The 21,349-nt window shown below is 28.6% G+C and overlaps 1 protein-coding gene across 1 annotated transcript; it reads right to left on the reverse strand.

Moving 5' to 3' along the window:
- Window positions 1-1,832: 1,832 nt before the first annotated feature.
- LOC131170312 (protein DOG1-like 4) lies at window positions 1,833-20,971 on the reverse strand. The gene is made up of 2 exons (XM_058129369.1): window positions 20,255-20,971; window positions 1,833-1,979 (listed from the first exon to the last, which is right to left on the reverse strand). The coding sequence occupies exons 1-2, from the start codon at window positions 20,969-20,971 to the stop codon at window positions 1,833-1,835; spliced, it is 864 nt and encodes a 287-aa protein (XP_057985352.1).
- Between the last annotated feature and the right edge of the window lie 378 nt (window positions 20,972-21,349).

Consider the following 21,349-nt stretch of genomic DNA (forward strand, 5'->3'; position numbering starts at 1 on the left):
AAGAACATAAAAGGAATTATTTAATTTTAATTGATGATCAATACTAACAAAAAAAATTAAAGATAATTAAATTTAAACCTATTTAATTTATTCATATGCATATTTATATTATTACAAGTATGATTTCTTAAAAATTATTATTATAGAGTTAGCATTATACCACCTATATAAAATATTATCTCTTGCATTAATAATAAATAAAAGATAATATTGATAATATATTAATTAATTAATTAGATTTATATTTATATTATTACAATATTAATATTTTTCTATTTTTATTCTTTTTAGTGTTAAAAATAGTACTATTTATAATCCTTAATCATTTTAATGAAAAGAAGAATTAATAAGAATTAAAATAAAACAAAATATTGGATAAACTAAACCGTATATGACTAAATTTATTTTATTATGTTAATATAATTCTAATTTTCTATTAATAATTGAGTCAAGAATAATATTATACCTAATTATACTGAATACCAAATAAAGAAATAATTAAAACTAAAATTAAATTTACAAAAATATTTTTTATGATGTTTTTAGAAATATAATATAATTTTAATATAATGAAAACTTAAATAAGTAATAAATACAGTACATTTATAATAATAGATTATGCACTAGAATATAAATACAGGTACGAATGAGGGACAAACTTTTTAAACCAATAAAATTATTATTATACATATTAATAATATAAATTTATTTTTTTCCTTTTAAATTTTATTTTTTAAAATTTATTTTACAGAAATTTTGTTATAATTTTTAATTTAGAAGTGTACCTCTCTTTCTCTCTCCCTCTCCCCCCCCTCTCTCTCTCTCTCTCTCTCTCTCTCTCTCTCTCTCTCTCAATATATATATATATATATATATATATATATATATTCAATTTTAATTAGAATATACATGATTAAATTTATATATTAATAAAAAATATATTTATAATATATATAATATAATCTACAAATATATTAAATAGATTTTAAATTTTTTGTATTAAATAATATAAAAATATAAAATTTAAAAATATCAGTATAATAAAAATGAAACTTTTATAATAATAACGCACTAAACTAATAAAAAATTATTTTAAAAAGTAGTTTATTTTCTAATTTTATAAGTAATTCCCTTTCACATTAATTTAGGCATACAATTTTATTATGCAAGTTAATATCATTTTAAATTACAAAAAATTAAAGCAAAATATATGCAAATCAAACTTTTCTTAAAAGAATAAAATAATAGAATTTAAATGAATTAAATTCATGGAACAATTTATATTTGTTATTAATTTATTTTAATTTTTAAATATTTTCACCTATTTATATTTTGAAAACTTATTATTATTTTTTTATTATATTAATATTATAACACATAATTTTTTTAAAATACGATCAAATAAAAAATAATTTTAAATTAATAAATATTTTTATTTATATAATTAATTAAAATGACATTAAAATTAATATTTTAATTTAAATAATTAAATATAATATTTGTAATATAATGATAATATTATATAATATAAAATTAATAAAACATTATATAAAAAAAATAAATTATGAGTTTTTATAATAAGTATGAAAAAAAAGTTAAATTAAAACCACTGAATAGTACATGCACATTAATTAAGATAAAACCAAATCAAGACAAAAGAAAACAAGTCTAAAAGTGAAAATCTATTTAACCCTACAACTGGAAGTTTCTAATTAATAGTGCAAACCGTTTTCTTTCCCCATTGTCTTAGCAGAATTTGAAGCATGCCAATCCCAGCTAAGAACTCCACGCATTGTAGTAGGCTCAAAACATCTAAAACTCCCTTCAAAGTCCTAAGCCTTACATAGTCTGTCGCTTTCATCACCTTCTATAGTCCTGCCATTACTCCTTTCAGTGCCACCTGCACCAATCCCTCCACTTGCCTCACTTCCTCCCCATTCTTCACTCGAACCACCAACCTTACCAACTTCACCATCTTCCTGTTTGCTATAACCACTTGTTGTGTAACGCCCTCACTGTAGGTAGTCCGTACTGTAACACTCTAGGCAAATCCCACATCGACAAAACACGGGAGAGATGCTGGGTTTATAAGTTGGTGGTTCGTAACCCCTATTGACGCGTTTTAAAACCGTAAGGGCTTCGGCCCAGAGCGGACAATATCACTAGTGGGCTGGGCCATTACATTTGTGGTATCAGAGCTGCTTCGCGTGCAACCTTGAACGATGGTGGGGCAAACCTCAGCGAGGACGCTGAGTCCCATAAGGGGGGTGGATTGTAACACTCTAGGTAAATCCCACATCGACAAAACACGGGAGAGATGCTGGGTTTATAAGTTGGTGGTTCGTAACCCCTATTGACGCATTTTAAAACCGTGAGGGCTTCGGCCCAGAGCGGACAATATCACTAGTGGGCCGGGCCATTACATTTGAAAAGGCAAGGAGATAGCGGTCCCTCGATTAATTACACTGTGTAAATTTCGAGGACGAAATTTTATTTAGAGGGGAAGAATTGTAACGTCCTCACCAAAGGTAGTCCGTACATTTTACTGTTCTGATGACTAATGTCTGTTCGGACAATTAAAATGTCTGGAACTACACTTAAACTATAGTGAGGAGGCATAAATTAATGAAATAAATATTAAAAAAAATGTAGGAAAAATTTTGAGAAAATAAAATAAAATTTAGAGAATTTATTTATTTGGTACAAAAATAATAAAAATAACCCGATATGCACCATGAAGGGCATTTTGGTCATTTCACCCATAGAGGTGAATTTTGACATAAATGTCAAATTAAAATTAGGAAATAAAATAAATAACATAAATTAAATTTATGAATTTAAATTTGAAAAATGAGAAGAGAAAGAAGAAGAAAAGAAAAAAAAAAAAGGAAAGAAAAGAAAAGAAAGGAAATAGATTTTTGAAATTTAAAAACAATAAAGTACACATAAATGTATATATATAAATACCCACAAGAGACAAAACCTCACCAACCATCTTCTTCTTCCCTCTTCTCTCTCTCTCTCTCTCCTTGCCGTCCACCATGGGAGCTCTCTCCCTCCATTTTTGTCTTCCCTAAAGCTTGATTTTCCAAGCTTCCTCCTCACCAAAACCCATAGACCCCTTCATTAAAAATTTAGCCCACTCCATAAGGAAGCCATTGATAGTGAAAAGAAGAAGAAAAGTTGAAGTTTAACAAGTTACCCAAGAGGTTAGTGCTTTTCTCCCTTCCTTCTTCTTTAATACTTGAAAGTGACTTGAGATAAGTGGAAATTTCAAGAAATTAACAAGAAATTCATGAACCCATGATGTCCCCAAATTTTGGCAGCCATGAAATGTGTTGGGCTTTATTGTGTTTAAATAATGTAAATGAGTTTAGAGATGATGATTGATATGATTATATGTATGAGAAGTGAAAAGGGATTGAATTGATTGAGTTTGAAACTTGGAAATTAGGGTTTGTGTACATGACTTGGAGATTTGTGTAAATGCTTGAAATTTGGCCTAATTGGGATGAGATTGTTGCTTATAGAAGTGTATTGCATGCAAATTGAAGTAAGGAAGTTGGAGGAGATTGAGTTTTGGAAGTGTCAATTTTCTGCAGGTTGTGTTTGTTGAGGGCAGTGTACATTTTAGGCCATAAATGAAATTGTGTGACCCCAATTGGTATGAGGCCAATTGGAGGTGAAACTAGACCCAAAATAGCCCATATTCTATGAAGAAACCATGCCCAAATTCTGTCCAAAACTTGACCTAAATTCTGCCTGAATTCGGATTACCCTGCAACCCAACCCAGAAAATGACCAAATGAACAGTATGTGTTCATTTGGTCATAACTCTCTCTATACTGGTCCAAATGACCTAAAATTTCACCCATGGAAAGTTTAGACATAGGGCTACATTTTCATGAAGACCACTTAACCCAGTTTTGCCTTTAACCAATTCAAATTATTAGCACAAGTTGGGTCACTGAAACTGCCAACCCAGAAAATGACCAAATGAACAGTACGTATTCATTTGGTCATAACTCTCTCTATACTGGTCCAAATCACTTAAAATTTTACCCATGGAAAGTTTAGACATAGGGCTACACTTTTCATGAAGACCACTTAACCTAGTTTTTCCTTTAACAAATTCAAATTGTTAGCACAAGTTGGGTCACTGAAACTGCCAACCCAGAAAATGACCAAATGAACAGTACGTGTTCATTTGATCATAACTCTCTCTATACTAGTCCAAATGACCTAAAATTTCATCAATTGAAAGTTTAGACATAGGGCTACACTTTTCATGAAGACCACTTAACCCAGTTTTGCCTTTAACTAAATCAAATTATTAGCACAAGTTGAGTCACTAAAACTGCCAACCCAGAAATTGTCCAAAATATTGTTCCTTTGGTATGCTTGACCAGTTTTGGCAAAAATGCCATAACTTGGTGTCCAAAGCTGCAAATTGAGTGAAACTAGTGCCAAAAGTTTTATAAGACATAGCACAACAATTTTTATGTTTTGACCAAGCTCTAGAAACCATTGCATCCTAGGGAAAATATTAGCCAAATTTAGGAATTGAAATCTAGAAAATGTTAAGTTGAACCCAGAATGCCATTTGATACCTGTGTGTTCATTTGGCCATAACTCCCACTAGGAAATTCCATTTGAGATGTGCCAATATGATCTAGAAACATGATACTTAGGGCTACAACATTGATTTAGGCACCTTTGCCAAATTCTAAGTTTAAAGACCCTAAAAAGAGGGTCAAACATACTGCCCTGAAGTTGGTTATTGCCCTTATAGGACTGAGAGTCCAGGTTAATATACTGACTATAACTCACTATACCAAGCTTGAAAATTTATGAAATTGTACCTGGGAGTCCCTAAGACATAGAGGATCATATCTTGTGAAGGAACCTAAGTCTAAAAATGACCATAAAATGATCAAATGACTGGTCAAAGTTTATTGACAAGGAATTGTAAATTCTGGACAGCTTAGAGACAAAGGGACCAGTTATGGTATTTTGACCATAACTTGAGTTCTATAACTCCAAATTCAGTGATTCAAAAATTGAAATTCAAGTTTAAACATAGAAGAGCAATTGTTATGAAGGAAGTGTGACTAAATAGACATCTTAACCTAGTCAAATTCCTAGATAAATATAACACATCAACATGAACCTAAAGAAAGGTTCATGGGAAAAATGCTATATATGATAATTAAAATACTCATAAGGAAAATTAAATATTAAAAATGATATGAATATGTAAATCGGGACTAATGTCCTATTAATATGAAATTAATGGTACTAATGAACAGTACTAGAAAATAGTAACAGTGAATAGTGCTAAATTAATTAAAAATGTTTAATTGCCCATACTATACCTAGACTTATTTATTTAGTTTGGATAAATTGGTATACCAATTAGGGACTATAGATAGCAGTACTGCCTACCAAGAAAATCATGAACTGACAATATATGTCTGGTATGATTGTTCTACAGGTTATATGCCTACTTACTGGCCATTGTGCCTACTTTATTTCTGGCTTTACAAGCCGGACAGCGGGTCTCGTGCCCGACAGCTGGCCTCGTGCCTGACAGATGTATACAGGGTAGACATATGGCTGTCTAACCTGTATACTCCCGTGTATCCAGCTTTTATAATTTGTTATAGGTTTCTTGGGCATTGATAATAATTAATTAATACTGAATATATAATAAGTAAACAGGAAAGATCCCAATAATTTTAATTGTTTCCAAAGTGTAATAAAAAAAAATGTAAAAGAGCCAGAATTTATGATTTGTAAATATTAATTCAATTGTTTAATTATTGTTATTATAAATTATGCACCACTAAGCGTTATGATTAGCGCGTTGGTTTTTCATCGCGTAGGTACTGAAGATCAGTAGCCGCCACAGTAGTATTCGGACAGGGTTCCGACCAGATCTGCCACCGATCAGAGTCACCTCACCAGTCTTTTGTATTTTGGTAGGGCTCATGTGTAGACTAGTATTTTGGTTCATTATGTCTAGTCATGATGTAATTACTAGTTTATGATGTATTTTATTTTGGACTTGAAATGAAAACTTATAATTTATTATCTATGAATTTCAATATGAATGCAATAGATGACATTTCATTTTGGGATTTCATAAATAGTTGTGAATGATATGATAAAAGAGAATATGATATGGAAATATGTGAGATGACTATGAATATGTTAACAAGTGATAGTGGAACCCGCCAGATGCTAATAAAACAGAGGTGGATCTGTTCAAGTCTCCACAAAAATAAGATATAAAAAAAAAAATTTCTACACTTAAATTACCTGATTTAAAGGACATTAAAATTTACAATAGACATGACAAGACAAGATAGGGTGCTCCGGCACCGAATGTGGCACTTCTTGCTCGGCTATACAATAGACGGGTAAGGGGCGTCACATTTAGTGGTATCAGAGCTAGACTCCCTCTAGTACGGTGTGTGGTGCGAGGACACACCAGGCGAAAGCTGGTGGGCTTGTCACAACCCAGGGATGGGGTTGGGACGTGCTTGTTCAACCAGCTACGCACTGGGGTGGAAACTTCGTGTCCCACATCGGAAATGGGAAGAAAAGATTTGGGCCATATATGTGGGAGCCTTCCTCACCTGGTCAGCGCGCTTTTGGGAATGAAACCTCCCAAGGGACAAATCCGTGAGGCCCATGGGCCAAAGCGGACAATACTGACTGGAGAAGGATCAGGCTGTTACACGTACGTTCTACTGTTCTGATGACTAACGTCTGTTTGGACAGCCAGAATGTCTAGAACTACACTTAAACTAGAATGAGGAGATATAAATGGGTGAAATAAAGACTAAGAAAAATTAGGAAAAAATAAAAGAAATGAAATGCAACTAGGTTAAAGGAGCTGGAACCATAGCGATGGGTGACCGTACCGGAAAGTCACTGCATAGACAGTTGAAGACCCCAGACCCGCGAGGAACCCTAGAAAATAATTTCTGGGACTTAATTAAAAGTTTACTGAGGTACAAATGACATTATAAATGTCAAAGAAAATTTAGTTAATCGGTATAGATGAAAATTGTCACACCTTACCCCTCCGTAAGGCATAACATGATCCCATAGAATACTTAATGAACTACCGAACTTCACCTACCGATAACTCATTAAGTACTCTACAAGGGATTTTAAAACAATTTTCTTACATTTTGGAAGTGCTGAGCATTTTAGTGACAATTAAAAACCATTTATTCAAAGCTTAAGGGCTAGTAAAAATTTTTGTCCATTTAAATTTTGCCGCAAATTTTATAAAAATTTTGACAGAGTTCCCTCTGTATTTTGAGAAACCAGTTCTTCAAAGACCTGTAAAAAGCACTTCCAAAATATTTCACAACTCCCAACCACCAATAATTCTCAAATCAACTCAATACAAGGCACTTCAAATAATTTCACAATACAAATCAAGATTTCTCATCTCAAAATATTTAATATCTTCATTAACAAAACATAAAGTAGTAAATTCATATGTACAAATATTAGATTTACAGAAGAAAATCAAAGAAAAATATTATTACAATTTATTTACAACTGCTCAATTTACATTGATACTTATGTCATTACAGTATTTACATCAAAATAACCATAAGGGTATAAAACAATACCCGTACAAAAGGAATCAAGAAGTTCTTGTCAATCCCGCAGCTCACTCTGCTGCTTTCTCCTTGCTCTTATCTGCGACACTAAATTAAACTATCGCTGAGTATAAACATACTCAGTGGTGCACAATAAAAATTTAAAATGCGATACATAAATCATTTATTGATGAAACATAATTTGAATACTTCATAACCACATTTCACAAATATCAAAGCTCATAGCAACTCATTTTTGTCAAATAATATATTAAACACAGTTTAGTCAAACAATTTCATAAACACAGTGTTGCCAAAATCATACACAACTTAAGCCATGACACAAAATTTCCGATCAATGCCGTGTTGTACACCACGACAAAGCAATCTACAACCCCATTAATCAAAATTAATGATGGAGGTGGCTAGCTAGCTAATGAGTACTCATCCGATCTACAACCTCAACTGGCAAGCCAGAGAGGGAGGAAAATAAATGATCTCAACTCCATAAATGGAGGAGGAAATGTGATACTGTCATGCTAAGTGTGAATCCAAAATCAATTTAAAACAATTATTTTCAATAATTTATGAGAGATCCCAAATAATTTTCAAAGTCAATTTTGTAGTCACAAAGTGGCAACACAATTCATAAATAACACAGCGATTTCATAAAGTATAGCAACTCAAATTTTCAATTGGAAAACAATTACATAAATTTATTGTGCACAAACCTGACTAGAGTCGCCTCTAGGCCTTGACTCAGTCTCTCCGAGCTTCTAAGTCTTTTTCAGCTGAAACACACAATTTCATAGTGTTTCAGTACCATAACTTAACATAAGTCCAAAAATAAATTTAACTTCACTTTAACTAGCTCTATTGTGTTAAATTCGACGTTCTCAAAGTTTTTGTGTTTCGGGTTACTATTCACTACACTATTCAAGTCAAATTGTTGACTTTTTAAGGATTAATAGGTATGGGAACTCCAACTTCACCCACATACCACATTTTGGTCACCAAACTTGTTGGTTTTGGTCATTATTTTCAAAGCATAGGTCATTTTGGCAAAATTGCCAATTTTCGGTTTTGGTGCTCCGAAGTTGTACTGTTCCATTGGTCGATCTACTCTTAGAATTTGACAAAACTTCCTTCATAGAAAATGTTACTTATTGTCTTAAGTGTATTCTCATTTTTGGATCACCTCAATCGAAGTTTTGTAGCTCAAGTTATGGCCAAAATAAGTTTCTTGCTCACGCATTAATCGCTCATCGGGTATCTTGGTTTCTGGCAGATTTTGATCCAACTTTGGTCAGTAATTTGATCAAGTTAAGTTCATAATCTGGTCTAACTTTCTTCATATGAAATGTTCTACTATGTCTTAAGTTTCCATCGGTTCAAGAATCGCCTAAATCCGAGTTTCCTAGAGAGAGTTATAGCCATCCAAACATTACTGTTCAAATGAAAATCTATAGAGTTGCAGGTTTGGTAACTCAACTTTGCTCAATAATTTGAATGGGTTAATGGCATAATTTGGGGTGATGTTCTTCATGAAAGTTTTAGATCTATATCTCCTCTAACCTCTGGCCAAATTTCAGGTCAATTTGACCTGTCTAACTTGAGTTATGATTACTGTTCATTTGGTCAGTTTGGTGCAGTGGCAGCCTGCTCTCATTTCACTTTCGTCAATTGTTTCACCAAGTTTTGGTCAGTTTTTGGACATGGTTCCTTAATGAAAATTGTGCTATTTTATGTCTATTTTCATCCCCAATTGGTGGCATATCAATTAGACTTGTAAAATTTGAGTTTTGGTCCTTCAAAGTGTGTCATGCTGCCAGCAGCATGACCATTGGACCTACGAATTTGGTTTTTATTCCAACAATTCCCACACAACTTATTTGGTCATAATTGACCATTATTTCATTTCACAATAGGTCAAACATTCCATTTATGCATTTCTCCAAATTTTGGTTCATAAACCCTAGCATTGAAACCCTAATCTCATTAACTCTTGCATTTAACCATTTCAATGCCTTTAACTAACATCACTTAACTCATTAAGGTTCATATTCCTATCCAAGCCAATCAAGCCATGCAAATTACACCCTTCACAATGCTGGCCAAAAATTCAGTTTGTCCTCCCCCCATATTTTTATTTCATTTCCTTAATCCTAAGTTCATTTCAACCATTAATCATGCATTTAAGTGAAGAAATAAGAAGTTTAACATACTAACCTTAACTTAAATGCCAATTCTTCACTTTCTCTTTTCCTTTCCTCCTTCTTTCTTGTTCCTAGGTTGAGATTACAAGGTCTAATGAAGTTTTTAGGGGAGTTATGTGGATTGGGTGAAGAAATTCAAGCTTAAAAGTAAGCTTAAATGGAAGAAGCTTTCATGGAGATGAGAGGAAGAAATGGGGCGGCAAAGAGAGAAGAAGAAAGGAATTTTTTTGTTTTTTTTTTTCTTTATTTTCTTTCATCTTTATCCCTTTTAGAAGACCAAAAATTCCAATTTAATAATTCACTTAATTAATTTGTTTATGACATCATTCATGATGTCATCAACTTTGACTTTTCCATCTTTTTCTTCTTTTTTTTTTTCTATTAGTTCTTTAATTTAATTCTCGATTCTGAAATTTTCTTTTCTCCGATTTTATTGGACAGTTAGGTCAGGAGTCAGCTCTCGAGGTCAATTGACCAAATTGCCCCTCGCCGGTTCATCCCGGTTTGCAAATAATCCAATTTTTCTTCCGGCTCTCTGACCTAATTATTTGACTGACTTAACAGTTCTTTTTCGTGATTTTCTCTTTTCCACTGTGTTCATAAGGGTCCTAAGGACCGCAACGTCACTTTTTACGATTCGAAATTTGAGTTTAAAATGACTTCACAGTCGTTCCCGAGGAGGTCACTCATCGCTGTGACTCTCGGCTCGTTTAACCTCTTATGTTCTGTTTTTCTTATTTATAGTTAACTAATTAAACATTACTAATTATTTGTGTTTATGGCTTCTCAAATTGTCTTAAGTGTGGCCCTAATCCCATTAATTGTCCGGACCGACACCGGTCACCGGAATAGTGAAATATACCAGGCTATGCAACGGGGGTGTTACAAAAATAAAAAAAAATGAAGTAAACAGTATAAAAATTAAAGGAACCGTCAGGTTAGGAACTCAGTTGGTATTACCGAAAAAGTTTGACTATAACCCAAAGAGGGGCATTTTGGTCATTTGGTACCTAGAGTCTACTTTTGACCTAAATGTCAATTAAAATGAGTAATATTAAAATTTTAAAAATTCCATGAAAACATGAAACTATATGTAATGTAATTAAAGGAAACATAAGAGGAATTATTAGAATTATTAAAACTTTAATTATTATAATTAATAAACAAATCTTAGTGGGATATAAATAGGCATAAGGTGACAAAAATGCATCCACTTAACATCATCTTCCTCATCTCATCTCCCATGGCCAAAACCCTTTCACTTTCTTCCTCCATAGATTTCTCACTTCCATGCTTTAAATTCCTTCCATTCTCACTATAATCTTCACAAGTTCCTTCATTAAAATTCATCCCCATACCTTAAGAGAGCTCTAAGTAGTAAAGGAAAAGAGAAATCTTAAAGGTTTTACAAGGTTGAGAAGTAGTCATTAAAGGTTAGTGCATGTTTTCTTTTCCTTTCTTTGTTAAATCTTGAATTGAGGTTTAAATGAGTAAGTATAACATGAAATTGAACGCAAATGATAAGAAACTTTGGAACCCTCATTTTGACAGCCTTGGAAATTATGGGAGTTTGATAAATTCATGCATGTAAATGGTGTTTAGTGATGTTGATGGATAAGTTGATGAAGTTATATGTGTTAGAAATTTGATTGCATGTGTATATTGTGATTGACAAATTGGAGTTAGGTTTTTGAACTAACTATTGAATACTTTATGTAATTGCTGGAATTTGACTTTGTTGAGTTGAATGGATGATGTTTAGAAGTGCCATGAATGTCAATTTGTAGTTTAGGAGTTGGAGGAAATGAAATTTGGAAGTGTACTTTTCTATGCAGGTTTGAGACTTTGTAATCCAGTGAATGTTTTGAGCTATAACTGAATTTGTGTTGCTCCAATTGGTATGAGGCCAATTGGAGATGAAACTAGACCTAAAATGCTCCATTTTGCATGAAGAAACTATGCTCAAATTCTGTCTATAAAATGACCTAAATTCTGTCCCAATCCGGATGACCATATAGTGAACCCAGAAAAATGACCAAATGAACAGTACACATTCAATTGGCCATAACTCCCTCTAGACAGGTCCAAATGACCTGAATTTTGTACCATTAGAAAGCTTATACATAGGAATACAAGGACACAGAGCCCAAAAATGTCTCTAACTAAACCAAATTGTTGGCCAAAATTAGGTCACAAAATTGTCCAGAACCATATTGCCCAGAAATTGCTAGACATAGGCTTACTTGACCAATTTTGGCAAAAAGGCCATAACTTGGTCTACAAAAATCCAAATGCAATGAAATTAGTGGAAAAGTTTCCATAAGACATCAATATAAAATATTGGTATTTTGACCAAAACCCAGAAATCAAGAGAACTAGGTTAATTGGCTAGGTCAAATTAGTATGCAAATTTTGGAAATTGCCTAAGTGACCACTTGACCCTAGAATGGTCTTTTAGTCATATCTCCTACTAGAAAACTCCAATTTGGATGAGCCATATTGTTCTAGAAACCTAAGGGATAGGGATCCAACCTTGTTTTAGACATATTCCTCAAATTATGAATGTAAGAATCCTAAAGTTGAGTCAAAGCCACTGACCTGACCTAGAATCCTGTTGGCATAGGATACATGAGTCTAGTCCAGTGATTTGGCTATATTAGTTCTACAAGACTTGGCTATAAGTAGTCTAGTGATTTGCAAATGTAATGGCCCAGCCCAGTAGTGATATTGTCCGCTCTGGGCCGAAGCCCTCACGGTTTTAAAACGCGTCACTAGGGGTTACGAACCACCAACTTATAATCCCAGCATCTCTGCCGTGTTTTGCCAATGTGGGACTTGCCTAGGGTGTTACAATCCACCCCCCTTATGGGACTCAGCGTCCTCGCTGAGGTTTGCCCCACCATCACCCAAGGTTGCACGCGGAGCGGCTCTGATACCACAAATGTAATGGCCTGGCCCACTAGTGATATTGTCTGCTCTAGGCCGAAGCCCTCACAGTTTTAAAACGCGTCACTAGGGGTTATAAGCCACCAACTTATAAACCCAGCATCTCTCCCGTGTTTTGCCGATGTGGGATTTGCCTAGGGTGTTACATAAACTATGTTGAGTTCAATGTGGAACCCAAATATCTTCCTCTTCCTTCGCTGTCTCTATCAAGAAAACCCTCCTCTGAGGTAATATACAACTCCATGCAACTTGATTCTTTTGCTGACATGTTTCAGTAGCTACAAGCCAACAACTTGCTTTAAGCTTTTGATTTTATTAATTTGAGTTTGATTATTTCTTATTGCTTGCAGTTGCTTCAATCAACGAATTTATCATTTGAGTAATTATTAATTTACGTATTGCCAAAAATGGTTATGGTTATGAAGACCAATGAATAACAACTCTAACTTACAAAAAGCCCTTAAAAATAACAATAGCCAATTTTTTGTTTTTTCTAATCGACAATTCAAGCATACATAAAAGCTTTAAAATCCAAAATATTACGTTCAATATAGGAATTTTCTGGGTTATGTGCAAAAAGTGTTTTAGGAGAAAAAAGAGTATGCATATAGAGAGAGACTGTGCCCCAAGGCATTGCAGCACCACCAGCAAAACTAGAAAGTGGGTGCTCAATTGAAGTTTTGTAAAATGAATGCATTCAGCTCTCACTAAATATGATACTTGCTTGGTTTTCTACTCAAAGCTTGATAAATTGGATGAAATTAAAAAGGAAAATCCAAGAATGTGCTCAGGTAAGCATAATATATATTTTGGGAACTTGATCCACGTGTTTGATCCAAACAAGGTCTCTCATGGTACACCGATTCAATAATCTTTTCATAGATCAATAGCCCATTGAAAAAGGTCCAAAATAGGTAGTTTAGAAATTGATTAATATCTAAAAATAATTTTATGAAATCCTATACTCTCACATCTCTCGGAATTGCTTTATGGCTAAATAACATTTGTGTTCTAGCTTTATGCATGGCTGGCTGACAAGCATATAATTTAACTATAAATTAGACCTGTTCACCAGCTCCTGGGTGGAAGGAGGAGTTAAGATAGATACCTATGTGTGTGTGCATGCGCGTGTGTATATATATATCACCTGCTAATTAGCCCATTCTTTGTCACCTGTGTCTCTTCAAATCTATTCATTATATTATTTTTATTTATTTTAGGACAATGTATAATTAAATCTTTGAGATATAGTAAAATTTATATAGTAATTTTTTTATATATATATTTTAATAATAATTTAATTTTAAAATTTAATTCTATTAATAAATAAATTGACCATTGACTCTAATAATTTAGTACCCGTTTAATACTGTTGTTGAAATGTTAAAATTATTTTTTAAAAAATAAAATTTATAAATTTTAAAAATAATAAAAATAATAAAAATGCTCTTTGTCTGAATAGATTTATATATGTCCACCAATTAAATAATTTGAAAAAAAAATTACATGTTATCTCGGGTTAACCATAAGAACTTTGTCAATCTCATTGGCTACTGTGAGGAGGATGAACCGCTCCTAATGGAACCCTCTTTCAGCATCTGCATGGTAATACTCTCTGTATATTAATTTAACGATGAAAATTTCGATAGATTTCTCCTGTGGTATTTAGAGGCTGAAACATTTATTCTGTATCTTCAGTTAAAGAAATGGAAGATCTTGATTGGAGTGCAAGAATGAGGATTATCATGGACATTGCTTATTGTTTACAATACATGCACCATGATTTAAATCCACCAGTGGTACATTCTAACTTGAATTCACATAATATCTTTCTAATTGATGACTATGCAGCTACAGTAATCTCCTTCATGGGTTGGCTTCATTCTATTTTGTTTTGGCCATGATGTTGAGACAAATGTCTATTGTTTTGGGATTTTATTGCTAGAAATCATTTCTGAAAAGCTCCAATACTCGAAAGAACAAGGGTCCCTCGAAAATTTGGTAAATCTTTTATGAAATCTATCTACAATTTTTTATTAATGAAAGTGAGAAAATAATTAAAAAAATATAATTTGTCTTTTAAAAATTTAAAATAACTATTTTTTTAAAACATGAATTGTATGTTATTTGTATTCATTTTACATATTTGTAATTTAAATTTTTATATATAATCTTTTTATATAATATTATATTGTTATAATTTAATTATTTTTAATATCTAGTTAAATTTAATTTTTTATTGCCATAATATTAAATTACCATCATGATATTTTATTTTTAATTAATGTTAGTTCAAAAAATTGTAAAAAAAAAAGTAATAAGAAATATTAAATTAATCAATTAAAATAATATAAATAAAATACTATAAACATGATAGAAGAATACAAAATCTTACCAGAATTAGTCTCAGCGATTCCAAAAATATCTATCAAATAAATAAAATTATATAAATAAGTTTAGAAAATTACACAAAAATAAATATGCAAATGACAACAAAATGAGAAAAATACCTGAGAATTAGCTTTTTGAAATATCCAAATGGCTTAGGTAGCCTTCAATAGTAATATCCCTTCTTTTTTAGTTTTTTTTAATTATTTTTAATAAATATTATAATAGTTAATTTCGAGACCTGATAAAATAAGAATTTTATATCTAATAATATTTAATTTTTATTTTACTTAAAATACATTTTTAAATAACAAAAAAATAATTATAAATAATTTTAAAAGTTAAAGATATTTTTATAATCCCATTATTCCCCTTCTCACTTTTATATATATTACAAATATATTAGATAATAATTAATTTTTTCCAATATCTTATCAATTAATTTATTTAACAATATAATAGATTTCTTCTAATATATAGGTGAATAAAATGAACATATCATGTATATGTGATAAGTTAGTTAGATATTTATAATATAAAATTTGTGATTTTGAGTTAGTTAGATATTTGCAATATAAAATTTGTGATTTTGAGTTAGTTAGATATTTACAATATAAAATTTGTTCTTTTGATGGTCCATAATTATTACTTCCTATAAATTTATATTATAAAAAATTAATAAAATAATTGTAAAAAAGAGTCATGTAAATATTGATAATAGAATAATTCAATATAATAAAAATTTTATCAAAAAGTTAGAGAGAGTGAAAATAACTCTTTATTTAACAAATCCCAATCAATTATTTTAACATATCACTAATCTTTCTATGTAAATAAATTTTTTATTTTTTAATTATATATTTGATTAATAAAAATAATGTTATATAGGTGATAAATTCTATTTTAATTTTCACAATTTTTATTAAATAATTATTCAATTTAAATAAAAAGTAGAACCTATAAATGATGGCTAAAAATAATTTATATCTAAAAATTTCTAATTCTATTTTGTCAAAATCTATATATTATTAATCAAGCTAATTAAAGACTAAAAATTTAAATATTTTAGTAACTTGAATAAGAAAAACATAGATTATCACATTGACAAATACTAAAAATATATTATAAAGTTTTTTTTTTGTAATATTGCAATATAAATTTTTAATAACAATAATTATTCTAACACCAATTCCTAGTAATATTTGAAAATAATTTTGAATTTCATAAACAAATTTTAATTAAAATATTTGATTTAAATGAAAAATAAAAAAAATAGCCATAAGAAATTATCTTTACTTTGACATTCTCATGGAAAATTAATGATTTCATTACAATAACATTAATATATATATATATATATATATATATATATATATATATATATATATTAAATTGAAATTATTTCAATAATTTTAATTTTGGTAATTTCAATCGATTTATTCAATCGTTTTAATTATTAACGATTTCAATTAATTTTATCAATAAATTTAATTAATTTTATTCTATAATTTAAGCATTAAAAAATCTTCTTCTTTTTCATGTGCTTAATAATATTTTAAAATTAATATTTTACCATAATAAGAATAGAGATATAACTGATTTTTTAATTAAAGTTTAAGATTTAAATTTTTGTTTCCATCTCAAAAAAATAGGTTTATTTATGTTTTTTCATAGTCTATATCATATACAAATGTGGGAAGAGAGAATATTAGTTTTGCCAAAAATGTCATTTATTTCTCGAATTAATTGCAATTATATTTTTATTATTTAAATTAATTTTAATGTTTGTATAAATTTGAAATTATTAATTTTAGAAATCATATAAATTTAAATTTCTTAATAATACTTATAATTAACTTCAATTAAATATAAAATATTATAAAAAGTAAATAATTAAAGTAAGAAACTAATAAGTGAAAAATAAAAAAAATGTAATTAATTTATATCGATATATCTGTATTATATATAAATGTATAAAGGAGGGGAGAACATTAGCTTAGTTTTGCCCAAGTTTCCTTCCATTCTTAAAATTAATTACAATTATATTTTTATTATTTAAATTAATTTTAAAGTTTATGTGAATTTAAAATTCTTAATTTTAAAATTAATATAAATTTAAAATTATTAGTTCAATTTATATTTAATTTTAATTTTACATGAAGCAATTAACTAAAATAAAAAATTAATAAATAAAAAAATACAATTTGATCGTATTGCAATATTAAATAACATAGTTTATTAGTATCTAATTTTCAAATTTATATTTATAATTAGTTATTTATTATATATATTTAAAGATATTTTATTAGTTGCATATTATTTTTATACGTTAATTTTCATATAAAATTTTTTTTATTTCAATAAATAATATATTAATATTTATAAAATTATAAATGTTAATGAAAATTAAATATTTTTATGTCTATAATTTATAAAAGCAATAAAAAGAATATAAATCATCTAAAGATTATTATTAATTTTAAAATTTATTGAATAAACAACTTAAAAGGAATTTTATTTAATTTTAATTATTGTCAATACTAATAAAAAAATATTAAAGACAATTAAATTTAAACCTAATTAATTTATTCTTATGTATATATATGAAGGAGGAGGGGGAAACATTGGCTTTGCCCAAATTGTCATTTATTCTTAAAATTAATTATAATTATATTTTTATTATTTAAATTAATTTTAAAGTTTGTAAAAATTTAAAATTTTTTGTTTTATGGTTAATATGAACTTAAAATTCTTAATCCTATTTATACTTAACTTCAATTAATTATAAAATTTTGCAAGAATTAATTACCTAAAATAAAAATTAATAAATAAAAAATATAATTTGATTGTATTACAATATTAAGTAAAATAGTTTATTAGTATCTAATTTTTTTTTAAATTTTGATTTACAATTAATTATTTATTATATATATTTAAAAATATTAATTAGTTACATATTATTTTTTATTTAAATTCCATCTAAGATTTTTTTAATAAAACAATATATTAATATTTATAAAATTATGAACATTAATTAAAATTATATATTAATGACTATAATTTTTAAAAATGAAAATAAAAATAATATAAATCATCCAAACATTGTTATTAATTTTAAAATTTGTTAAATGAACAACTTAAAAAAATTATTTAATCTTAATTGAAGACTAATACTAACAAAAAATATTAAAAATAATTAAATTTAAACCTAATTAATTTATTCATTATGTATATCTTTATTATTGCAAGTATATTTTTATTTCAATAAAACAATATATTCATATTTATAAAATTATTAATATTAATTAAAATTAAATATTTAATGACTATAATTTATAAAATGAAAACAAAAATAATATAAATCATTAGAAGATTATTAATAATTTTAAAATTTGTTAAATGAAGAACTTAAAAGAAATTATTTAATTTTAATTGAAGATCGATACTAACAAAAAAAATTAAAGATAATTAAATTTATACCTAATTAATTTATTCATATGCATATTTATATTATTACAAGTATGATTTCTTAAAAATTATTATTATAGAGCGAGCATTATACCACCTATATAAAATATTATCTCTTGCACTAATAATAAATAAAAGATAATATTGATAATATATTAACTAATTAATTAGATTTATATTTATATTATTACGATATTAATATTTTTCTATTTTTATTCTTTTTAGTGTTAAAAATAGTAGTGTTCTTAAACCTTATTCTTTTGAATAAAAAGAATAATTGATAAGAATTGAAATAAAAAAAAATATTGGATAAACCAAGCCATGTTTGACTAAATTTATTTTATTGTGTTAATATAATTCTAATTTTCTATTAATAATTAAATTAAGAATAATATTATACCTAATTATATTGAATACCAAATAAAGAAATAATTAAAGCTAAAATTAATTTTATAAAAATATTTTTTTATAATGTTTTTAGAAATAAAATATAATTTTAATATAATTAAAACTTAAATAAGTAATAAATACAGTGTATTTATAACAATAGACTATGCACTAGAATATATATACATATACGAATGAAGGACAAACTTTTTAAACTGATAAAATTATTATTATAATATTAATCATATAAATTTATTTTTTTTCTTTTAAATTTTATTTTTTAAAATTTATTTTATAGAAATTTTGTTATAATTTTTAATTTAGAAGTAGACCTCTCTCTCTATATATATATATATAATATTCAATTTTAATTAGAATATACATGATTAAATTTATATATTAATCAATAATGTATTTATAACATAAATAATATAATCTATAAATATATTAAATAATTAATATATAAAATAGATATAAAAATTTTTTGTATTAAATAATATGACGATATAAAATTTCAAAATATCAATATACTAAAAATGATAATTTTATAATAATAATGCACTAAACTAATAAAAATTTATTTTAAAAATTATTTTATTTTCTAATTTTATAATTAATTCCCTTTCACATTAATTTAGGCATACAGTTTTATTATGCAAGTTAATATCATTTTAAATTACAAAATATTAAAGTAAAATATATGCAAATCAAACTTTTCTTAAAAAAAATAAAATAATAGAATTTAAATGAATTAAATTCATGGACTAATTTATATTTATTATTAATTTATTTTAATTTTTAAATATTTTCACCTATTTATATTTTAAAAACTTATTATTATTTTTTTATTATATTAATATTATAACGCAAAATTTTTTTAAAATACGATCAAATAAAAAATAATTTTAAATTAATAAATATGTTTATTTATATAATTAATTAAAATGACATTAAAATTAATATTTTAATTTAAACAATTAAATATAATATTTGTAATATAATGATAATATTATATAATATAAAATTAATAAAACATTATATAAAAAAAATTAAATTATCAGATTTTATAATAAGGATAAAAAAAAAGTTAAATTAAAACCACTGAATAGTACATGCATATTAATTAAGATAAAATCAAATCAAGACAAAAGAAAACAAGTCTAAAAGTGAAAATCAAAACCCCTAAAACCCTACAACTAGAAATTTCTAATTAATGGTGCAAACCTTTTTCTTTCCCCATTGTCTTAACAGAATTCGAAGTATGCCAATCCTAGCCAAGAACACCACGCAATGTAGTGGGCTCAAAACATCCAAAACTCCCTTCAAAGTCTTAGGCCTTACACAGTCTACCGCTTTCATCACCTTCTCTAGTCCTGCCATTACTCCTTTCAGTGCCACCTGCACCAGTCTCTCCACCTGCCTCACTTCCTCCCCATTCTTCACTCGAACCACCAACCTTACCAACTTTGCCATCTTCCTATCTACTACAACATCTTGTTGCCTTTCCATTTCCCTCTCCACCTTCTCCTCTTCTAACCTTCTTTTCACCCTCAAAGTCTCATTCTTTCTCATATGTTCTTGTGTCAATTCAACCAGACTCAAACTGGGAACACCATTTGTCCTTATTGAGTTACCCAGTTTAAACACTGCTGAAGGTTTCCACCTAGTAACCCAAGAATACACATTCTCCAAAGGGGAAATCCAAATTGGACAAAAGAAAGCAAGCACATCTTTATGGGCTAAGGCCCATTTTATAGTGTAGTAGTCTTTGTAATGTTGTGTGACTTTGGACACTGAAGCTTGTAGCTCTTGCTCACGCTCACACCCAGTTTTAGCTCGATAATCCTCAGACGCCCTTCGCAGGTGTTGCAGATACTCATCGAGTTGGCACATCCACTTCTCAAAAAACTCAGAGAACCTCTCTTCAACTTTAGTTTTCATACCTTTCCCCCTTCGTTTAAGCAAAGAGATGGAGAAAGAAGAGGGATAGCTAGCTGGTTAGGACTAGTGGGAGATAGAGAGATGAATAGAGAAATATGTTTTTATATATAAGAAAAGGTGTGGTTGTGCTTGGCTTACCTGCAGCAATGAGTTAGTGGTGGGTGTCAAGGGACGAGTGACGCTTTGCAAATAGGGCGAGCCTCTCCCAGAGAGGGACACAAGTCTAATGGATTTAGGTTTGGCTTTGATCATGTTGATGAGTCACTTATGCACCCCACCACCTGGTGTTTTATGTTTCTTATGTTAGAAAACATGTCAGTAAAATAAACTACGTTGAGTTCAACGTGGAACGTAGATATCTTCCTCTTCCTTCGCTGT

The sequence above is a fragment of the Hevea brasiliensis genome, chromosome 11 (assembly GCF_030052815.1).
Source record: "Hevea brasiliensis isolate MT/VB/25A 57/8 chromosome 11, ASM3005281v1, whole genome shotgun sequence".
NCBI lineage: Eukaryota > Viridiplantae > Streptophyta > Magnoliopsida > Malpighiales > Euphorbiaceae > Hevea > Hevea brasiliensis.